At 36.5% G+C, this 16,695-nt stretch overlaps 3 protein-coding genes and 1 long non-coding RNA gene across 5 annotated transcripts; 2 read left to right on the top strand and 2 right to left on the bottom strand.

Annotated features, from left to right (window-relative positions):
* Positions 1–269: 269 nt before the first annotated feature.
* On the bottom strand, positions 270–487 carry AT3G09935. Its single transcript, NR_141577.1, has one exon. It is a non-coding gene; the product is annotated as an other RNA (long non-coding RNA).
* Positions 488–5,108: 4,621 nt separating this feature from the next.
* PLP9 (PATATIN-like protein 9) lies at positions 5,109–7,027 on the bottom strand. Its single transcript, NM_116185.2, has 2 exons — positions 5,697–7,027; positions 5,109–5,611 (listed from the first exon to the last, which is right to left on the bottom strand). The coding sequence occupies exons 1-2, from the start codon at positions 6,639–6,641 to the stop codon at positions 5,402–5,404; spliced, it is 1,155 nt and encodes a 384-aa protein (NP_567142.1). The 5' UTR covers positions 6,642–7,027; the 3' UTR covers positions 5,109–5,401.
* Positions 7,028–7,979: 952 nt separating this feature from the next.
* On the top strand, positions 7,980–10,231 carry RRF (ribosome recycling factor, chloroplast precursor). Its single transcript, NM_116184.4, has 11 exons — positions 7,980–8,228; positions 8,306–8,447; positions 8,531–8,597; positions 8,681–8,776; positions 8,852–8,949; positions 9,044–9,155; positions 9,251–9,292; positions 9,440–9,496; positions 9,584–9,634; positions 9,747–9,803; positions 9,903–10,231. Exons 1-11 carry the CDS (start codon positions 8,141–8,143, stop codon positions 9,918–9,920), a joined length of 828 nt encoding a protein of 275 aa, NP_567141.1. The 5' UTR covers positions 7,980–8,140; the 3' UTR covers positions 9,921–10,231.
* Positions 10,232–12,440: 2,209 nt separating this feature from the next.
* Positions 12,441–16,689, top strand: TKL (TIC-like protein). 2 transcript variants are annotated; one of them, NM_116183.4, is made up of 11 exons: positions 12,441–12,704; positions 12,791–13,078; positions 13,167–13,267; positions 13,343–13,662; positions 13,761–13,836; positions 13,920–13,988; positions 14,072–14,267; positions 14,372–14,441; positions 14,528–14,594; positions 14,684–15,019; positions 15,135–16,689. In NM_116183.4, exons 1-11 carry the CDS (start codon positions 12,620–12,622, stop codon positions 16,461–16,463), a joined length of 2,937 nt encoding a protein of 978 aa, NP_191877.2. In that variant the 5' UTR covers positions 12,441–12,619; the 3' UTR covers positions 16,464–16,689. The 2 variants fall into 2 exon arrangements, with proteins under 2 accessions (NP_191877.2, NP_001078334.1); NM_001084865.2 differs by having other exon boundaries at positions 12,464–12,704; positions 14,708–15,019.
* Positions 16,690–16,695: the final 6 nt, after the last annotated feature.

Below are 16,695 nucleotides of genomic sequence, written 5' to 3'. Positions count from 1 at the left end.
CACATAGTAGAAATTTATAAGGAATCATTTGTAATAATGAATCTTTTGTTTTGGTAAATCATTTGTTGTAAGAAAAATGTTACAAAAAAAAAAGAAGAGGAAGAGATCTATCAATAGAAAAGTTGGGCCGAATGGTGGTGGAGGTTTCCGCCAGAGGTTCTCGTCCGTATTATGTTCATTGTCGTCGCTATGCGACAAAAAACTATTTTTATGTAACAAACAGTGTAACACACAAGTTGCCTTCATTTGTAAAGAAAAATAAAAAAGGATTTGAAGAAGACAGACAAGAAGATCTTAGCAAAATCCATTACATTTGCCCCTGACTTCACTTTTATATTACAGATTCGACTTCCTTTCTTTTATTTTATTTAAACACCATTTTAAGCAAACAAAAATAAAAAAGCAAAACTTATGACAAGTACAAAAACCCACACGTGTGCGGTCAGGTCTATTATACACATGACGGTGCCGATATTTCCTTCCTCTTCTTTTATTTTGTCAACCACTTGTATTTTTCTCTTTTATAAGTTTTAGATTATAAGCATATGTACAATTTTTTGCCAAAAAAAAAAAAAAAAAAAAGCATATGTACTATTTAAAATATAGCAGGTTATTTACTAATCAGTTACACAGCAAAAATATAGTTAAGTTCGTGATTGTGATTAAATTAATACCTTAACAATTTCAAAACTGAAATTTGTATGACTTATGCATTGATTTTAAAAACAACACGATTATTTTGCTGCATATACATATAGTAGAAATCAATTATTGTACGTTCACATTCAACAAAAAAAGTAGTTCGATTAATAAATAATATATGGACGTTCTTTCATTATTATATGTTCTATAACTCGCATTATTGGATCCATCAAACATTCGACTTTATATTTGAAATTAGTTGTTGGCTGGTTGACTCGTATTTCTTTTTCATACTCTCTCTACTGTATTTGTTGTTCGTTGATTTACTACTTACTTATACATCAAATGCTTGGATCACTTGTACAAATAAATCAATCTGCCATACTCGTATATTGTAACGGATAAATTCAAATATTTATATCTTGCAACAGTTGAATACTTTTTCTTTTTCATCGGCTTCATTTTTTTGTTCACTATTGTTTTCTTTATATTAATTGAAGAAGGGCCACAAACATTATACTTTATTTATTTGGGGCTTCTTAAATCTCATCATAGCCGATTTTGGGATTAACTAAGCACATCATAAAGCTAACATATAATCACTATTGTTATTATTTAATAAAGAAATAAAAACAAACGAGAATCTTTTCATCTTTGACGTTTTTGAATCTCTCAATCGCCGCCAAAATGATCCGTTATGTACTTATACAACAACGCTGCAAAACGTTATTTCTAAAACATTTGTACTTGGATAATTGGATTCTGTACACATCTATATTCTTTTTCTTCTTATACGCATTATCTCATATATATAACGTGATATTATATAAAACAATATATTATGACAAACTCTTAATTATTTTACTTTTTCCATATAAATATTAGTACTTGATTATTCTTTGTATGGTCGATATACTGAATATCGAAATTTGCATTGAACACTATTAGCAATCTTTATATTAATGTTATTTTTTATTTATTTGATATTTGAAATAAAAAGAAAGATATTTAATCACATCATATAGTTGGAGTTATTAATTACACAAGGACGCCACATTTGCATTTAACGGGGGCTACGTGCTTCGACGCATTGATGAGTAATTTAAACAGAAACACAACTTTAGGCTTATTAATCACATTTTAATGAATTATTGTTTTTAATCGTTTTATAATATAGAAATTATTTTCATTTTTCATTATGATTGTTGTATGCTATCTTCAAATATCATCCCGCCTAGGATCGTTATAATGGCTTTGCAAAAACACGAATTTTTAAAAGAAAGAAAAGTGCATGGTCGAGCTTTAGGTTAATTTATTTTATCACTTTGTATGCAGAACGCATAATTGTGATATAAAAATAATATTGAATAAAGCGTGGTATTGGTGGGCGAATATGGTCCCAAATAATTTCGTGTTCTGTTCTTATATTTTCTATTTCTGCATATTTTTTTATCACTCCCTTTTAATTTATCATATTATTTACTTTGTCAAATGAAAAAAAACAAGACAAAAATATTCAATTATCCAACCTATCACCATATTGATGACTTTAGCCGTACCATAGAACTCCAAGGAAATTCTCGAGACTTGATTACTGCCACTTCTATTTTTATTTAGCCTTTCTTCTTTGAAGAACAATAAAATTGATAATGTCTTATATATTACCCTGTATGTGGAATTCAATCACAGCTATGAATTTAGAAGACTTTATAGGTTGCTTATATATTTCTTAAAAGAGTTGTCGGTAATGGAGAGGAAATAAAAAAAGAAAAACGAACGGTCCATGAGAGGTGACCTTGAGATTAATTAATTAAGTAAGAAAAGTTGAATAATTACGTGGTCATCATCAGATAATGAACAGTGTCTCCCACCAACTAGTACTTATCTCCATAATTAATCTTTCTTTCTATTTTAGTTTTGTTATATTGTAGTTTTTACTTATTTATGCTTCTTTCTTGGTGGGATGTATTTTGCATAGCCAAACCGACAAAGTTAAGATTACAAATTAAAGATTAGTAAGCACTATAGATGAAGTCTTAATTAATGCACAAATTATATGATTATGTGCTTATGATGTTACTGTGCCTTCAATCTATTAAGCTCATAGTGGCTCTACGGCACCCACTCAAACCTTTTAACTACCGGCTACTTAGCCTATCTCATTTCCAAAACCTAATAAATTTGATCGGACACTTAAAAAATCAAAATAATCAAATTAGGTGGGTGGGATAATCTTGTTTTATACTAATATTAATTTAAATATATGGAATGGGCAAGACATCAGTTAATTAATAATCTTCCTATATATTAAATGATTCATGATTGTTCTCCTTCGGTGACACCTCTGCACATTTTAACTGACATATTAATTTTATTTATTAATTAACTTAAAAGATAATTTATAATCTATGTTAAAAAATTGTAGAATATTTTTTTGTCAAATTATTTTAATCCAAACAAATTTTGACCTCATATATTAATTCAAATATCTCGTAAATTTTAGTTGTGGTCTACTGAAAGATATCTTTTATGCAAATTTGACGACATAATTAAATAATATGACTACATCTAAATAATTATAGGAATAAAAACAAACAAGTTTAGACATATACCAAAAGATTTTGAAAATATAAAAAACGAAGAAACAACAATGAAATTTTAACATCTTTTTTTTATATAAAAAACATCATAAAAATTAAAAGTTCTTATATAAATTGGTCTCTTAAGCAATGTTGGGATACAAATTTGTTCTCTTAAGAAACAAAAAAAAAAGCCACACAAAGGCATGTATTTACGAAAGAGACATGCTTCATCATATAATATGCATATATGTATATGCTTTGGCAACAAAAATAGAATCGAAGGGATGAACAAAAACAAAAGACTGAAAAAACAAAACAAAAGATTGAATCGAAGTATATATATAATTTTAATAACTCTCGTAATTTTCGTAGTTTAAACTATTGTCAAATGAATATCGTTGTTTGTTGCATATTTCTGAAAATAAAATAAAATTGTTTTGTCGCATCCTTGTTAATTCATTGTATCTGCCTTACAAAAATTGAGTGTTTAATTAATACGTACATATTCTTTTTCTTTCTTTCTGTCAATCATATTTACAGATTCTGAAATCAAATATCAAATAGTACTTGACTTGTTTCTTAAATATGATAACAAATAAATAAATTTAATAAAATTATTCTCGAATCAAACGACCGACAAAATTATACACTATACGGCAAACAAAACATTCCTAAGATTTGTGGTTTGGAGTTAGATACGACATCATCAATATTTATACATCAGTAACTCAGTTCCATTGATTTAAAAGTTTTAAGAAAGAAGAAATTCTTCTTCTATTTAATTTTGCTTATTATGTTTTGTTGACGAAAGAACACACAACAAAATAAAAAAATTATATGTATAGATAGTGGGGGAATGCATTGAACATCAATAATTCCGTTGGACGAAGGGAAGGTTTCTTGTTGTTTTATGCTGAATATTGTTTATTTTTTATTTCCCATATTAATTGAAGAAAGCAATTATTTAAGTTTGGCAGCGTATACGACATCAAATATTTATGCCATCAGAAATGTCTGTCAAACAATTTCCGATATTTTGTTGTTATTTAGGCATCTCGGGGTTCTTATAACTTGCCGAGATTTCAACACTCACACAAATATGTATGTTGATAATGATGGACCTATGGTTATTAATCAGTAAAAATATTGATGCAAGATAAATCTAGAAAATTATAGTAGTAAGGTTTATGTGTAATGTGTTAGCTTTCTAATGAATAGTAACAACATATCAGTTGAATTAAAGCTAAAAAAGTGAATAATCTATAATAACTGAATATGATGACATTAGAAAAGAAATATAAAACCTCCGAAAAAGTTATAGGTGGATCATGGATGGTTTACTTAAACACATAAAAATGGAGTTTTTGTTGTTGTTGCCTTGGAGTCAATTTAGACAAAAAATATAATAATGGATGTTTTGATGGGCTATAAGAAAGAAGGGTAAATAGTAAAAGTTAGTTACAACGACAGTCCAATTAGGTATTGAAACAGTAAAATATGGAAAAAAGAATAGAAAAGGCGATGGATGTGTTTATTAGACTTGTGTCCCACTCTCCTTATATATATGAATCTCACATTTTCGAGCTGTATTTTTGATATATATTGAATATGTACATTTGTGTGTCAATGTAATTGCTTGAAAATGACAAGTTCTAGATTTGGAACACTCTGTGCTGGCTATCTAAGGAAAGAATATCTGTTTATTTTTAATGCTTTACTTCTTCCTTCCCATCAATGATTCCTTCAATATAACAAAGTTCTAAAGCAATGCCTATCTCTTTAATTGGAGATTTTCTAATTGTGTATATATATTCATTGCTCTGAATTGAGTTTTTGTTCTCATTTACTTGTATTTTTTTGGGTTGGAAGAGCATATAAAAGTCATTTGGGGAAAACAGTTTTGACAGAATCATCGGGCCTTGATCCAAGGGAATAGCAAATACAGTACTAGTATTAAAAAAAATGGTTAGAGAAGCTGCTAGCTAGCAAGTCAGTGATAAATAAGTAAAGACTATCATTCATTAACCATTATTAATTCCTCAACTAAAGTCATTAGAAAAAAAGAAAGGCTAATTAATTAACTCGAAGATGCTGGCTGGGGTTAAAAAATTAACCCAGGGGTTTGGTTACAAACTTCTTACATCACGGACGGGGAGGGTTATAATAATAAAGGAAACTTAACGGCCGTCAGCGAGAGGGTTAACGGCAGATTCCTTGCAAGGACTTGGAGGTAGACTTGACTTTCCTGACGCAACAAGACGTTGCACGAAACCCTCTATTCTTTCTCCGTTACTCTCCGTTAGTATCCGTTTTACCCCAAACGGCGCCGTTTCCACACCTCTCTCTTTCAGCAACTCCTCCGCTCCGCCGCTCGTCAAACCGTTCGCCTGCATGCATCCACCACATTTTAATATATTCGAGACATTTTGATCGGTGATCTCTGTGGTGACGAGAAAAGTTGAGAATACGTACCTGGATTCTAACGTAATCAGTACGGTTCCAGCAGAAAGCGTTCCCCAGCATCTGATCGACGGTATCGGAAACGCCGTCAACCACTATGTCCACCACACTTGACGTTGAATAGTCTCCGTTACGACGGAGTTTCCTCCCTGGTGATGATGACATGGTCGACGGACCGTTTCCCAACGACAGTACAAGCAAGTCATCTACGCCGTTTACTGACGGGAAATCTCGTTTGTTGTGTAGCACGTGCGTGACGGCAGCTGCTGTTGGATTGTTCATCACCAAACCGCCGTCTACGGCTGAGCATGAGGTTTTCCCGTCCACCGACACTACACTGAACGGCTTGAAGAGGCTTGGTGTTGCTGACGTGGCACGGCAGACTTTCCACAGCTCGAAGTCGAAGCTCGGAGACTCAGACGCGCCGGCGCGTGAGAAAACGAAAGGAGCAGAGGTTTTGAGGTCGTAGCAAGGAACAAGGAGAGGCTTACACGTGTCCTTCATCGTCAACACCTTACCGTCCTCTCTCCTAAACGCCGTCTCCAAAACCCTCTCCATGCTCTTCCCCGAGTATCTCTTGTTCCTCCTGAAAACTCCGGTGTACCTGATCTCGAAGAGCTCCGAGTTCTTCTCCGCGACAAACTTAACCGCGTCTCTGGCAGTGAACATCGGCCTGCCGGAGCCGTCGTCGGCGACAAGGAGGGCGGCGAGAATGCCTCCGATGCCAGTTCCGGCGACAATGTCGAAGAAATCAGAGATGTGAGCGTGAGGGTCGCCGGTTTGAAGGCGGATCTGGTGCTCGAGGTGGAGAATAGAAGCAGCGGCGACAATGCCAGTGGTACCGCCACCGTCGATGCTAAGGATACGAGTCTTCCGGGAGGAGTCGCAGTGAGAGAGCCATTTCTGTTCAAGCTTTGTGAAAATGTCAAGAGTAACCTTGCTGAGATCCATCTCCATAAGAAAAGAACAAAATTATACACAACTAGGGAAGGATAAAGGCAAAAACAAACAACGTAAAGAGTATATCACGGTTTGGAGCAGAGAGGCTTTAATTGGGGGAATGCGCGCGCTCTCTCTCTCTCTCTCACAGTGACGATAACGAGTAAATACAGAGGAGAGACTATGCGTTTGAGTCGTCTCTCTCCAAGAGTGAGTGGATTTGAACAAGGAAGAAGAAAGGGTTTATGAGTGATTCAGAGATAATTCCGGAATGGTGAGTGGGTGGTGGTAGTTATATACTCCCACTGACGACGATGCACTGTTTTGTTTTCTTTTTCTATTTATTTCCCATCGTTTACATATTTTACAATGATATTAGTATTTGTTTTTTCTTCTTCTTTTAAATGGTGTAATTTCTCTGAAGAAAATTACAAATATAATTAACACAAATTGAAAAAGGGCATACTATAATTTTTGGTAACAAATTATTATCTCACAAATAACTAAATCTCGTCAAGTCAATTTTTATTTTTTAATTAGCCGATGTGAATAATCCTTTTTTTTTGACATATTTTTTTCTTTTGTTTGGGCAGCTAATATTTGTTGCTTGATAAAAAAAATTATATGTTCTACTAAACAAAAAATGCGACACGAGATAGTTTTCTTATTTTTTTTCCCAAACTTGTATATTATACATGTATAATTAATCTATTTTTAAAAGCCTTAAACTATTGCTAGACACATAAATATAAGTAATTCACGAATTAAAAGAACATAAATCAAAGTATACTTGACAGGAAAAAAAATCAAAGTATAATCAGAATTTTACTAAACAAAAAAACATTGATGGGGTGGTAGGACTGTTCTCGCACGTGTGAGTAGGCATGTCAGTATGAAGGTCAAGGAGTAAGCGCGAACCTCGGCTGCCTTACCGGCTCGGCTCCCGCTAATCACATTGTTGCCTCTTCTTACTAATCTACTAGTATCTTTTTATTTAATGCTAATTAACTCTTCTTTATATATCTCCTATCCATCATAAATGAAGGACGTGGAATCGACGACGAACCGGCAAAAGTATATAAATAGTTTATGAATGATGATATCAATGCACCATTTCATTTAATATATATTTTTGAATACCCTTTGACAATTTACCCTTTGATTTGGACCATGACATAAATATGTTAGAATTTAAACCTTTTAGTTTTACTTTTCTTCTGGTACAAATCAGACCATTGATCACCGTACCTTCTTCGACCCAATACAAATTTTGTTGGCTCAAACCCATTTCAATATGGGCTACCATGTAAATAGCAAATGGGATATTACGGCCCATTAAGGCCCACAGAAAAGATATATCTGAAGGGATTATAGTTAGCTGTCCATCCAAACAGAGCAAGCTTTCCTTCTTATCCCGAACAATTCGGTCTGCTTCGTCTCCCTCCCTTTCAATTTTCGTAGACGAACCAACGAAAGGTCTTTTCTAGTCTAGTCACTTCACTTCTACGGCTACTGCCATGGCGGCTTCTTTCTCTTCCACTGCTCCCACGACACCGGTTCTTCGATTCAGAGCCAACTACTCCAAGCCTCTCCTCTCTCTCCCAGGTTCGAATTTTGTTTCTTCACTGTCCTCTATAATCCATTTGGCTCCAAATCGTTGTTGCTTTAATACCCTTGGATAGATTCGTGTTTGAGGATAATCTCTTCGGCGATATCTCCCTCTACACGCTTAATTGCGTGTTCGTTCAAGACAGACAAGCTTCCGCTCGGTGCCGGCGTCAATCTCTCCGGTGGCCCCGTTGTCAAGCGCTCTCTACAGAAGAGGCAGGTTCCACTCATGATTTGGGAGTTTTAGGGTTTGCTGAATGTCTCTAATCCGGATGTTCTTTGTTTGGAAAATTCCACAGATTGGTGATAAGGTCTGCTACTATTGAAGAAATAGAAGCAGAGAAGTCTGCTATTGAGACTGATGTTGTACGTTCTTTATATCTTTTTTGGTTACTGTTTAGTGGAAACGATTTGGATGTGATTCTTGTTTTTTGGTTTGTGCAATCCAGAAATCAAAGATGGAGAAGACTATTGAAACGCTTCGGACGAGTTTCAACTCCATAAGGACTGGGAGATCCAATGCAGCGATGCTTGACAAGATTGAGGTATTAAGATATACAGCTACCAAATATGGTTTCATATGTATAACTTGTTGATGTTTTGATCTTTTGGGTTCTCAGGTGGAATACTATGGAAGTCCAGTAAGTTTGAAAAGCATAGCCCAAATCAGTACTCCGGATGGAAGTTCTCTTTTGCTGCAACCATATGACAAATCCAGGTACATGACCAATGGTGCGCTAATGGTTTTCTGTACAAGAGTTTTCATGTCTGCTTTCTCTTGCTCGGTTCATGATACATTCCAATGCTTTCAGCTTGAAGGCTATAGAGAAAGCCATTGTGAATTCTGATCTTGGTGTGACCCCTAATAACGATGGAGATGTTATTCGACTGTCCTTGCCTCCCCTCACATCTGACAGAAGAAAGGTATCTCTTCCTGGCATATAATCTCTGTCAGTTGATTTTTTTTGCAATGTGCATTTTCTAAACTGCCGTATTACCTTTTAATTGTACCACTGCAGGAACTATCAAAGGTTGTTGCTAAACAGTCTGAAGAAGGGAAGGTCAGTAGTAGTGTTTGCCTATAGTGTGACTTAAAAGTATTTGGGATTTTCCACAAAAGTTTGTTACTTTTAGGGTGCATAAGGATGTGCTAAAACTTCATGTTCCTTTATTTCAGCCCTTCTTTTTTCGTATTTGGATTCTTATAGGTTGCACTGAGGAACATTAGGAGAGATGCCTTGAAATCTTATGATAAACTCGAGAAGGTGCCAACCCTATTTTAGTTTTATTTTTTTCTTGTTGGCCATTCCTTGTGATCTTATTCGTTAAAAGTCGAAGCTTCATTTTTGCAGGAGAAGAAGCTGTCAGAAGACAACGTGAAGGATTTGTCAAGTGATTTGCAGGTAAACCAAACCACACAGGAGTTGGTTTGTTGATACGACAAAAAAGCGAGAGAGAGAATTATTTGATGGTTAAGTGTGGCTGACTAAACTTTGATTTGATTGGTAATGACAGAAACTAATTGATGTATACATGAAGAAGATAGAGGAGCTCTACAAACAGAAAGAAAAGGTAACAGTTTTGTGTCAATGTTTCTAGTCTACTTTTGTATCTGATCCATCTTGTGGATTGATTAGCCATTAATTACTACACACATATATGAATCCACAGGAATTGATGAAGGTGTGACCATAATGGTTGTTAGGGGAGGAGACGTAATTCAACAATCTGGTAAAATCCCGCAATTTCCAATGCCTTCGTTTCTTTTACTATTTGCCCTGATGTTTCCTTGGGGTACAAGCATGTCTTTTGGGAATTGAGAGCAACTTTGTTTAAATTTTCGGTTGCAAAATTTTTAGAAGAAGCCTCTGATATTTTGTTTCTTTTATTAAAGGATCCCTCTTTGTACAGCAAAACTCTTGTTAATTTTGGTTCATCACCCCAATTATCAAATCTTATTTTTGGCTTATTGTGTTTGGAACTGAAAATTTAAAAGTACGTATTACAATATTAGATTAAGATATTCTTTGTATTATAATCTGATAAAATAGGTTATTGGAGCCACTTCAAATGCGTTTATCTTATTATAATCACACCTCGCCGCATTGAGAAATCCGTCAAACCCAAAATATGTTTGTCTATGTTTGCAAAGCATCGAAAGTTGGGATCAGTGGGTTAAAATTGATTAAAAATACAAATCATCGAATTATTTTAATTGTCTATTAAACTGTATAGTACACGTTTTTCCCTCCGTAGCTGGCGAATTTGACTTCTCTGAACCTACAAAAATTTTATAATGATAAAAATTCTATTTTTTTCATCTTTAAAACGCTATTACTTCATACAGGTTTAATTTTCTAAACATAAATCGCTACTTCATTCAACTTATCCTTCCAAATCTTTCAAATTGAGAAAAAAATGTGACAATTTCACGTTTTATCTATATAGCAAACGGATGCGGATCTCGATTTAAAAACTAAAAAGTCCCAAAATGACAATTAGTTTATTCGTGGTTGTTACTTGTAACTTGTAACTTGTAAGACATGCATGCATCAATATTCAATAGTGGTGTGTTATTTAATACTCCATATAGATATTTAGTCTCTACTAATATTCTAAAGTGTTGTTATTATTATTAATTAAGTGATCCCATAAACCGAGGGTTAACCCATGATGATTATTTTAATTAGTAGGCTTCATGGGAGAGTATATTTTAATTTGTCTAGTCACAATAAGAAAACATTTTATGTCACTAATTATTATACTGGTAATCTTTATACAAAAAAGCATCGATATACTACTGACTATTCTAGTACTATATGACAAGTGGCTGAGATGTTGGATTCCTTACATCGGAACTCCAACTAAACTTTCGTTAATTTGTGCTTCAAAGTTTCATTACAATAAGGTTTTTATTTATTTATTGATTTGTGTTTATATAATATAGGATAGGGTCAAAAACATTATAAAAGCACTTTAAAAATAGTCTATGAAGATTATTGTACTTACTTTGGTTCTCCCTTCATTTAACTGCATAAAACACCGTTCGTCAGTCAACACTTCAAAGATAAATTAACTCATACTAGTTGATATATACATATACCATCATGTAGCTTTAGTCACTAGTCGAATATTTTAGTTAATCTTGATATGTTTGTTTCATTCGCATTATCTTCGTCAATTATTTTATTCATTCATATTTTTTATAAAATAGTTTAATCTTGGTACATAATTTAAGTTAAAGCTCGCTTTGATAGGATTTTAAGTCGTTTGAACCCAGTCATACACAAAAGTGGAATACAAAATAAGAAAAATGGTTAAGTAGTTCATGACGTTATATTGGTGTGCCCAACGGTAATCTGATGATGATGAGCCATGATCCCATGAGAGAGCGAATCACCGTGGATCTGTAGCTTATTCGACACGTGGCACTATGAATGGTGAAAAGAGTGAGCCTCGCGAGTGTACGTATTCTCTATACTCGCCGTGTGCCCGTGGCGCAGTGACAAGTTAGTCATCCAAATATACTAACATAATTTGTACTTTTACTAAATGATCACTCTTCCAAATTTTTTGTTTACTAGTATTTAATAACATGTTTTGACAATAATATCGTTGTAAATCAGCTTTATTTTTGTTTTTATATAAATTTGAGTGCAGTTGTTTTCAAATTGCATATCAGTTATAAAAAGACACTGTAAAATAAGCAGTCCCAAAATTTTCAGTGACAATGGTACGTGGGTGTCGTTCCCACGCATATAGACCGCGCGTGGTTAGTAGTACAACTTGCTAACATTCATATAAAATTACAAAAAATTGTTCTTTTAAAATGTGCACTCTTTTTTTATATATTAGATTTGTTCATACGGTCATGGAGTGAAATAATATTAAAAATACAGCAATGAACATATTATATTCATATGTTTTTGGGTGGGCACAAGAAATCAATAATTATTATATATGATAGACTTGTATTAAAAAAAATGTAGTCATAGAATATATGAATAAGATAATAATTATAGTATGTGATATTAAAAAAAGGGAAACAGATAATAATAATATATGTGACTAAACATTGAGCAGTGGCTTTATTCCATAAGAAAGTGACGTTTCTGCCATGCTGGCATTTCGAGATCGCAGCCGTCCAAATCACGGTAAGATCCAACGGCTAACATTAAGACATTCTGGTCATTTGAAGATCTTGAACCGTCGTCTCTCTTACATCCTTTTTTCCAGGGGTAGGTTTTTTCTGTGCACAAAACATTTGAGGAGAAGGAGACGACGAGAGCTCTGAAACTGAAATACAGAGAAGGAAGCTTCAAAACTTTGAAGGAGTGGAATCTGATTTTACTCAGTTGATGGGAGCTTAGTCTTTCTAGCTTGCATTAATGGATAAACCCAGGGAAGCTCGAAGATCAACGACAAACATGGCTGCATCAAACGGAGTTACTAAACGGAGGCAGAGAATCTCAGGTATTGCTTCCTTCTCCTTTTCTTTTTCTTCTTCCTTGATTAGTTTCTATTTTCTGACGAGTTTTTGTTATGTTCATGGGTTTCAGAAAACAGTCGTGAGCAGATGCATCAGGAGGTGGCGACGGTGAGAGATCGACCGGGGAAGAAAGAGCGAGATCCGGAATCGTTCAATCGGAGTAAGAGGAGAAGAAGCGAGAGGTTCGCGCCGAGGAACGAGAGAGATGTGGAAGAAGATAGCTCGGATGAGAGTCAAGGAGACGACGATTATCATCAGAGGAAGAGCTTCTCGTCGGGTCGAATCCCCAGGCATGCGGCGTCTTTGATGGTCGCCGATGAAATGATCGGCGTACCTGTCCCGAGAAAGGCTCGCTCAGGTTTGAGTTCAGTTGATTCTTTCTGTTTTATAACTCGCATTTTCGAGATCTCTTTATCACCGGATTATTCTGTTTCTGGCGGTTGCAGCATGTTTAAAGAGGTCGCATGACTGCCGGACTTCGTCGGGAAGCCATAGCTGCGAAGTCGTTTCACCGTCTTCTTCAACTCTTTCCGTCAAAGAGAGAAAGGTGGGTCCATTCACTTCTTCATCATCAACATAGAAATGATTTCCGTCTAATATCATTTTGTTCCGATTTGCCCAGATTGTAAACGGATCCAAATCCCGGATACCCAAACCACCGAAATCCTCCGGCACGGTTGAGGACGACTTGGAGATCGAAATAGCAGAGGTTCTCTCCGGATTGAAAAAGCAGCCTCATAGCTCAAAGAGAGGAGACGATTCGGAGAATTCTCAAAAATCATCGGAGGTTAAAGGTATTAAGCAGTTACCTGCAGGTGTAGAGATTTGCGGTTTATTCACTTGTAAAGCGAGATTCGACTCAGCCAACATTGATAAATCGACCAACGGAGCTAAAACTTCGTTAGTAGTCGCCTCAGATATTGTGGATGAGAAAGAACCAAGGCAAGTTTCGGAGGTGCCAAAAGGGTAAATAGATCAACAATTAGATATATTCTGTGTTTGGGAATCTGATATCTGTTTTTCTATTTTTGGGTCTCCAGGGTATCAGAGGGTCCACAATTGGAAAACAACAAAGATGAGAGTCATTGTATTAGTAAGCTCGATATTCATCTCATGGTGAGAAATCTGTCCCTTCTAGATTTTAGCAATAAACAGTGTGAATGCTGCTAATGTAGTAAAGATCCTTGTCCTGTCATTAGGTTCCTCCAACATTGCCTTCCTCTTCAGGGAGAGTTTCTCTTCTCCCACTCGTTTCTGATTATTGCAAGGCAAGTGTTGATTTAAATAGCTTGCTTTGTTTAGGATGCCCCTATTTGGTTTTCTAAGACTGTTTCTGTCTTGCTTTATGCAGCGAGATAGTGCTCTAAAGAGCAAAGAGAAGATTACTGTCAAGAATGAGATGAATCCAGAAGAAGTCAAACAAAAGAAGGTTGATAAACGTTACTGGCTGAATCTTGATATAGAGGGGCCGAATCAAGAGACCGACAGAGACTCTAATTTAAGATTACAGAATTTGGATTGGAGCCAACCTCAGCAGGCTAAATCTGGTAATATGATTATGAATACCAACCAAGTTCTGGTTGTTTAAGTTGATGATTTTTCTAGGATACACAGATTTACCTTGTCTGACCTATGTCTACATCATTCTCAGCTCCGCACAGTTCAGTCTTACCTTTGCCAGTAGCTGTAGCCAGCTGGCCTAGCGGGGTTCCTCCTCAGGGGTGAGTTCTGAAAGCCCTAATCTCTCTTAGGTTATCTTGTGCTTACAGCTTAATGGTCAGACCCTAAAAGGAAAAAACATTGGCAGACATGTAGCCCTGATCCAGACCGGTAAACCTGTGGATGAAAGCAATGGATCTTCTAAATTAGTGCAGGTATATTCTGTTCTAATTACATTTGTTCTTCAATATGATGATCATTGTTTCTTCTACTGGTTAGGACCATGATTTGTTAACAAATTCAGGGTGCTCCAATTTCTGCCTCTCAGCCTAGGCCTAAAAGGTGTGCCACACACTTTTTCATAGCTCGGAACATTCAGCTACATCAGCATTTCCTCAAAACAAACCATCTCCCTACACCAAACAAAGGTTCTGTTTATCTGAAAGGTGGTGACTTGAGGCCAACCGCTGGAAACCCATCCTTGCATGGAAGCTCTCCTATTCTCAGTTTAAACTCCCAACCACACGTTAGAAACGGAGATAATATTTCTGCGCCTAATGTTAAAGCCTCTGAAAGTGGTCATTTTGCCTCAACCAGACAGAATAAACCTCAACCACCCCCTGCATCAATTAGTGTAGTGGTATGTACTTCGTTGGCTTTTTATCTTATCATGAATTTGTGTTTATCGCATTAGATTTTTATTGAAACTGCAAAACTGCTCTCCTGAATAAAATCATCTTTCTCTCTTAACACAGCCTGCTCCAGCTTTTATCTACCCCGCAAACCACCATTTGCAACCAGTCATGGTACCTTCTAAATCATCTCGCCCAACCAAGAGCCCCCATTTGGCTGTTGGTTTAGCATCTGCTAACTTCAGCCATCCAAGTTCATCAGCCAGCGAAGTTTCTTCTCCATACTTAACAGTTATTCCAAACAATGCATATTCCTTTCAACTGTCATCAACCATCAGAGGTGGGACTCCAAGCCAGGCGGTGCCTTTCTACAATGGGTCTTTTTACTCGCCTCAGATGTTCCAACAACCTCCTCAGCCTCTGCAGAGACAGAGTCAAGCCCAGAGGGAGTCAAAGGCATCAAGCTGTTCCTCATCTTCCCACAGGCAACCGCAAGTTAGTGTGAATAGTCTTTCAAGCCAAGCTAATGTTCAGCAACACCGTCAAATGTCACAAAAGTTTGAGGTAGCTGGAGTTAACACTGATTCAAGGGGTAGCCACACTCAGAAAGGAGGCCCATTTGGCCAGATCATGGCAGCCCCTGTTCAGCCACAAAACTTTTCCATGTCGTTTGCGTCTATCGCCAGCAGTGCTCCCCCTGCAACTCTGAATTTTTCCTCCAATGGCTATCACATCTCTACACCTCCTGGTGTTGCTCACCAGAAAAACCATCAATCAAGTGAGGCAAAGACTGGAGGTGGAAGCTGTTCAAGCAATGCCGAAGACCCGAAAAAGAATCTTCAAGGGAAGCCTCAAGGGATGATGAATGGACATACGCTGGTTTTTGACAATCCATCGAGAACCCTCAACTTTGTTTCTGGTACTTGGCCTCCTCCTGCAGCAACAGCAATAAACGGAGACCCTTCAGTGTTTACGCAGCATCTCACGCAGAGGCAGCAGCAATCTGGTCGGAGTAAAATGATGATGACTCATTCGCAGGCTGACTCTGTTTCTGCCACGTCATCCCAGTGGAAAAACCCTGCAACCTCATCATCACTCACGTCGTGTACTTCCTTAAACCTCAAGCAGTTCCAGTCGCAGCAGCAGATCAGAACACACGGACAGACACAGATTTCTTTTGCAGCACCAACAAATCCGCAGCCTTCTCAGGGGAAACAGGGGAGATCTGGTGGCTCTTCTCCTTCAGTCACTGGGTCTGCTTCACATGGCAAACCAGCGAACTCTAAGGTCAGCAATAGCAAAGCCTTGCTATTATCACCTGTTCCTTTGTCACAGGAACACACAGAGAATCCAGCTTCCGGGTCGACCCAAAAAAACTCTCCCGTTTGTGGAAGGACCGTGCCACCGATTATAACTTCGTGCCCTGGTCATCTGTCCGAGCTTAAGTACTAGTTCCATCGAAGCAGACGTATGAAGCCACCATTTTTGCAGTGTCTAGCTTCGAATTTAGGCTATTCCTAGATGAGGTAATACCCTAATGGTTAGTGAAAGTACCTCTTCTCTAGGGAGTGAACGCTTTGGATCGGTATCTAAATTGTTTTATGTTATGGGGTCGATTGTTCTATCATTATGATTGGTCTGGTAGACTCTAGTGTAGATATTTAGACTAACAAAACCCAATTCC

This window comes from Arabidopsis thaliana, chromosome 3 (assembly GCF_000001735.4).
Source record: "Arabidopsis thaliana chromosome 3, partial sequence".
In the NCBI taxonomy this organism is placed as follows: Eukaryota; Viridiplantae; Streptophyta; class Magnoliopsida; order Brassicales; family Brassicaceae; genus Arabidopsis; species Arabidopsis thaliana.
This window is presented reverse-complemented; position numbering and strand designations above follow the sequence as displayed.

Excerpts from the sequence above, each read along its gene's own strand:
- PLP9 (NM_116185.2), bottom strand. The coding sequence starts at position 6,641 with ATGGAGATGGATCTCAGCAAGGTTACTCTTGACATTTTCACAAAGCTT. Across the intron at positions 5,612-5,696 it reads CTGATTACGTTAGAATCCAG|GCGAACGGTTTGACGAGCGG; the intron begins GTACGTATTCTC and ends GGATGCATGCAG.
- RRF (NM_116184.4), top strand. The coding sequence starts at position 8,141 with ATGGCGGCTTCTTTCTCTTCCACTGCTCCCACGACACCGGTTCTTCGA. Across the intron at positions 8,448-8,530 it reads AAGCGCTCTCTACAGAAGAG|ATTGGTGATAAGGTCTGCTA; the intron begins GCAGGTTCCACT and ends AAAATTCCACAG. Across the intron at positions 8,598-8,680 it reads CTGCTATTGAGACTGATGTT|AAATCAAAGATGGAGAAGAC; the intron begins GTACGTTCTTTA and ends TGTGCAATCCAG.
- TKL (NM_116183.4), top strand. The coding sequence starts at position 12,620 with ATGGATAAACCCAGGGAAGCTCGAAGATCAACGACAAACATGGCTGCA. Across the intron at positions 13,989-14,071 it reads TCGTTTCTGATTATTGCAAG|CGAGATAGTGCTCTAAAGAG; the intron begins GCAAGTGTTGAT and ends TGCTTTATGCAG. Across the intron at positions 14,595-14,683 it reads GATCTTCTAAATTAGTGCAG|GGTGCTCCAATTTCTGCCTC; the intron begins GTATATTCTGTT and ends TAACAAATTCAG.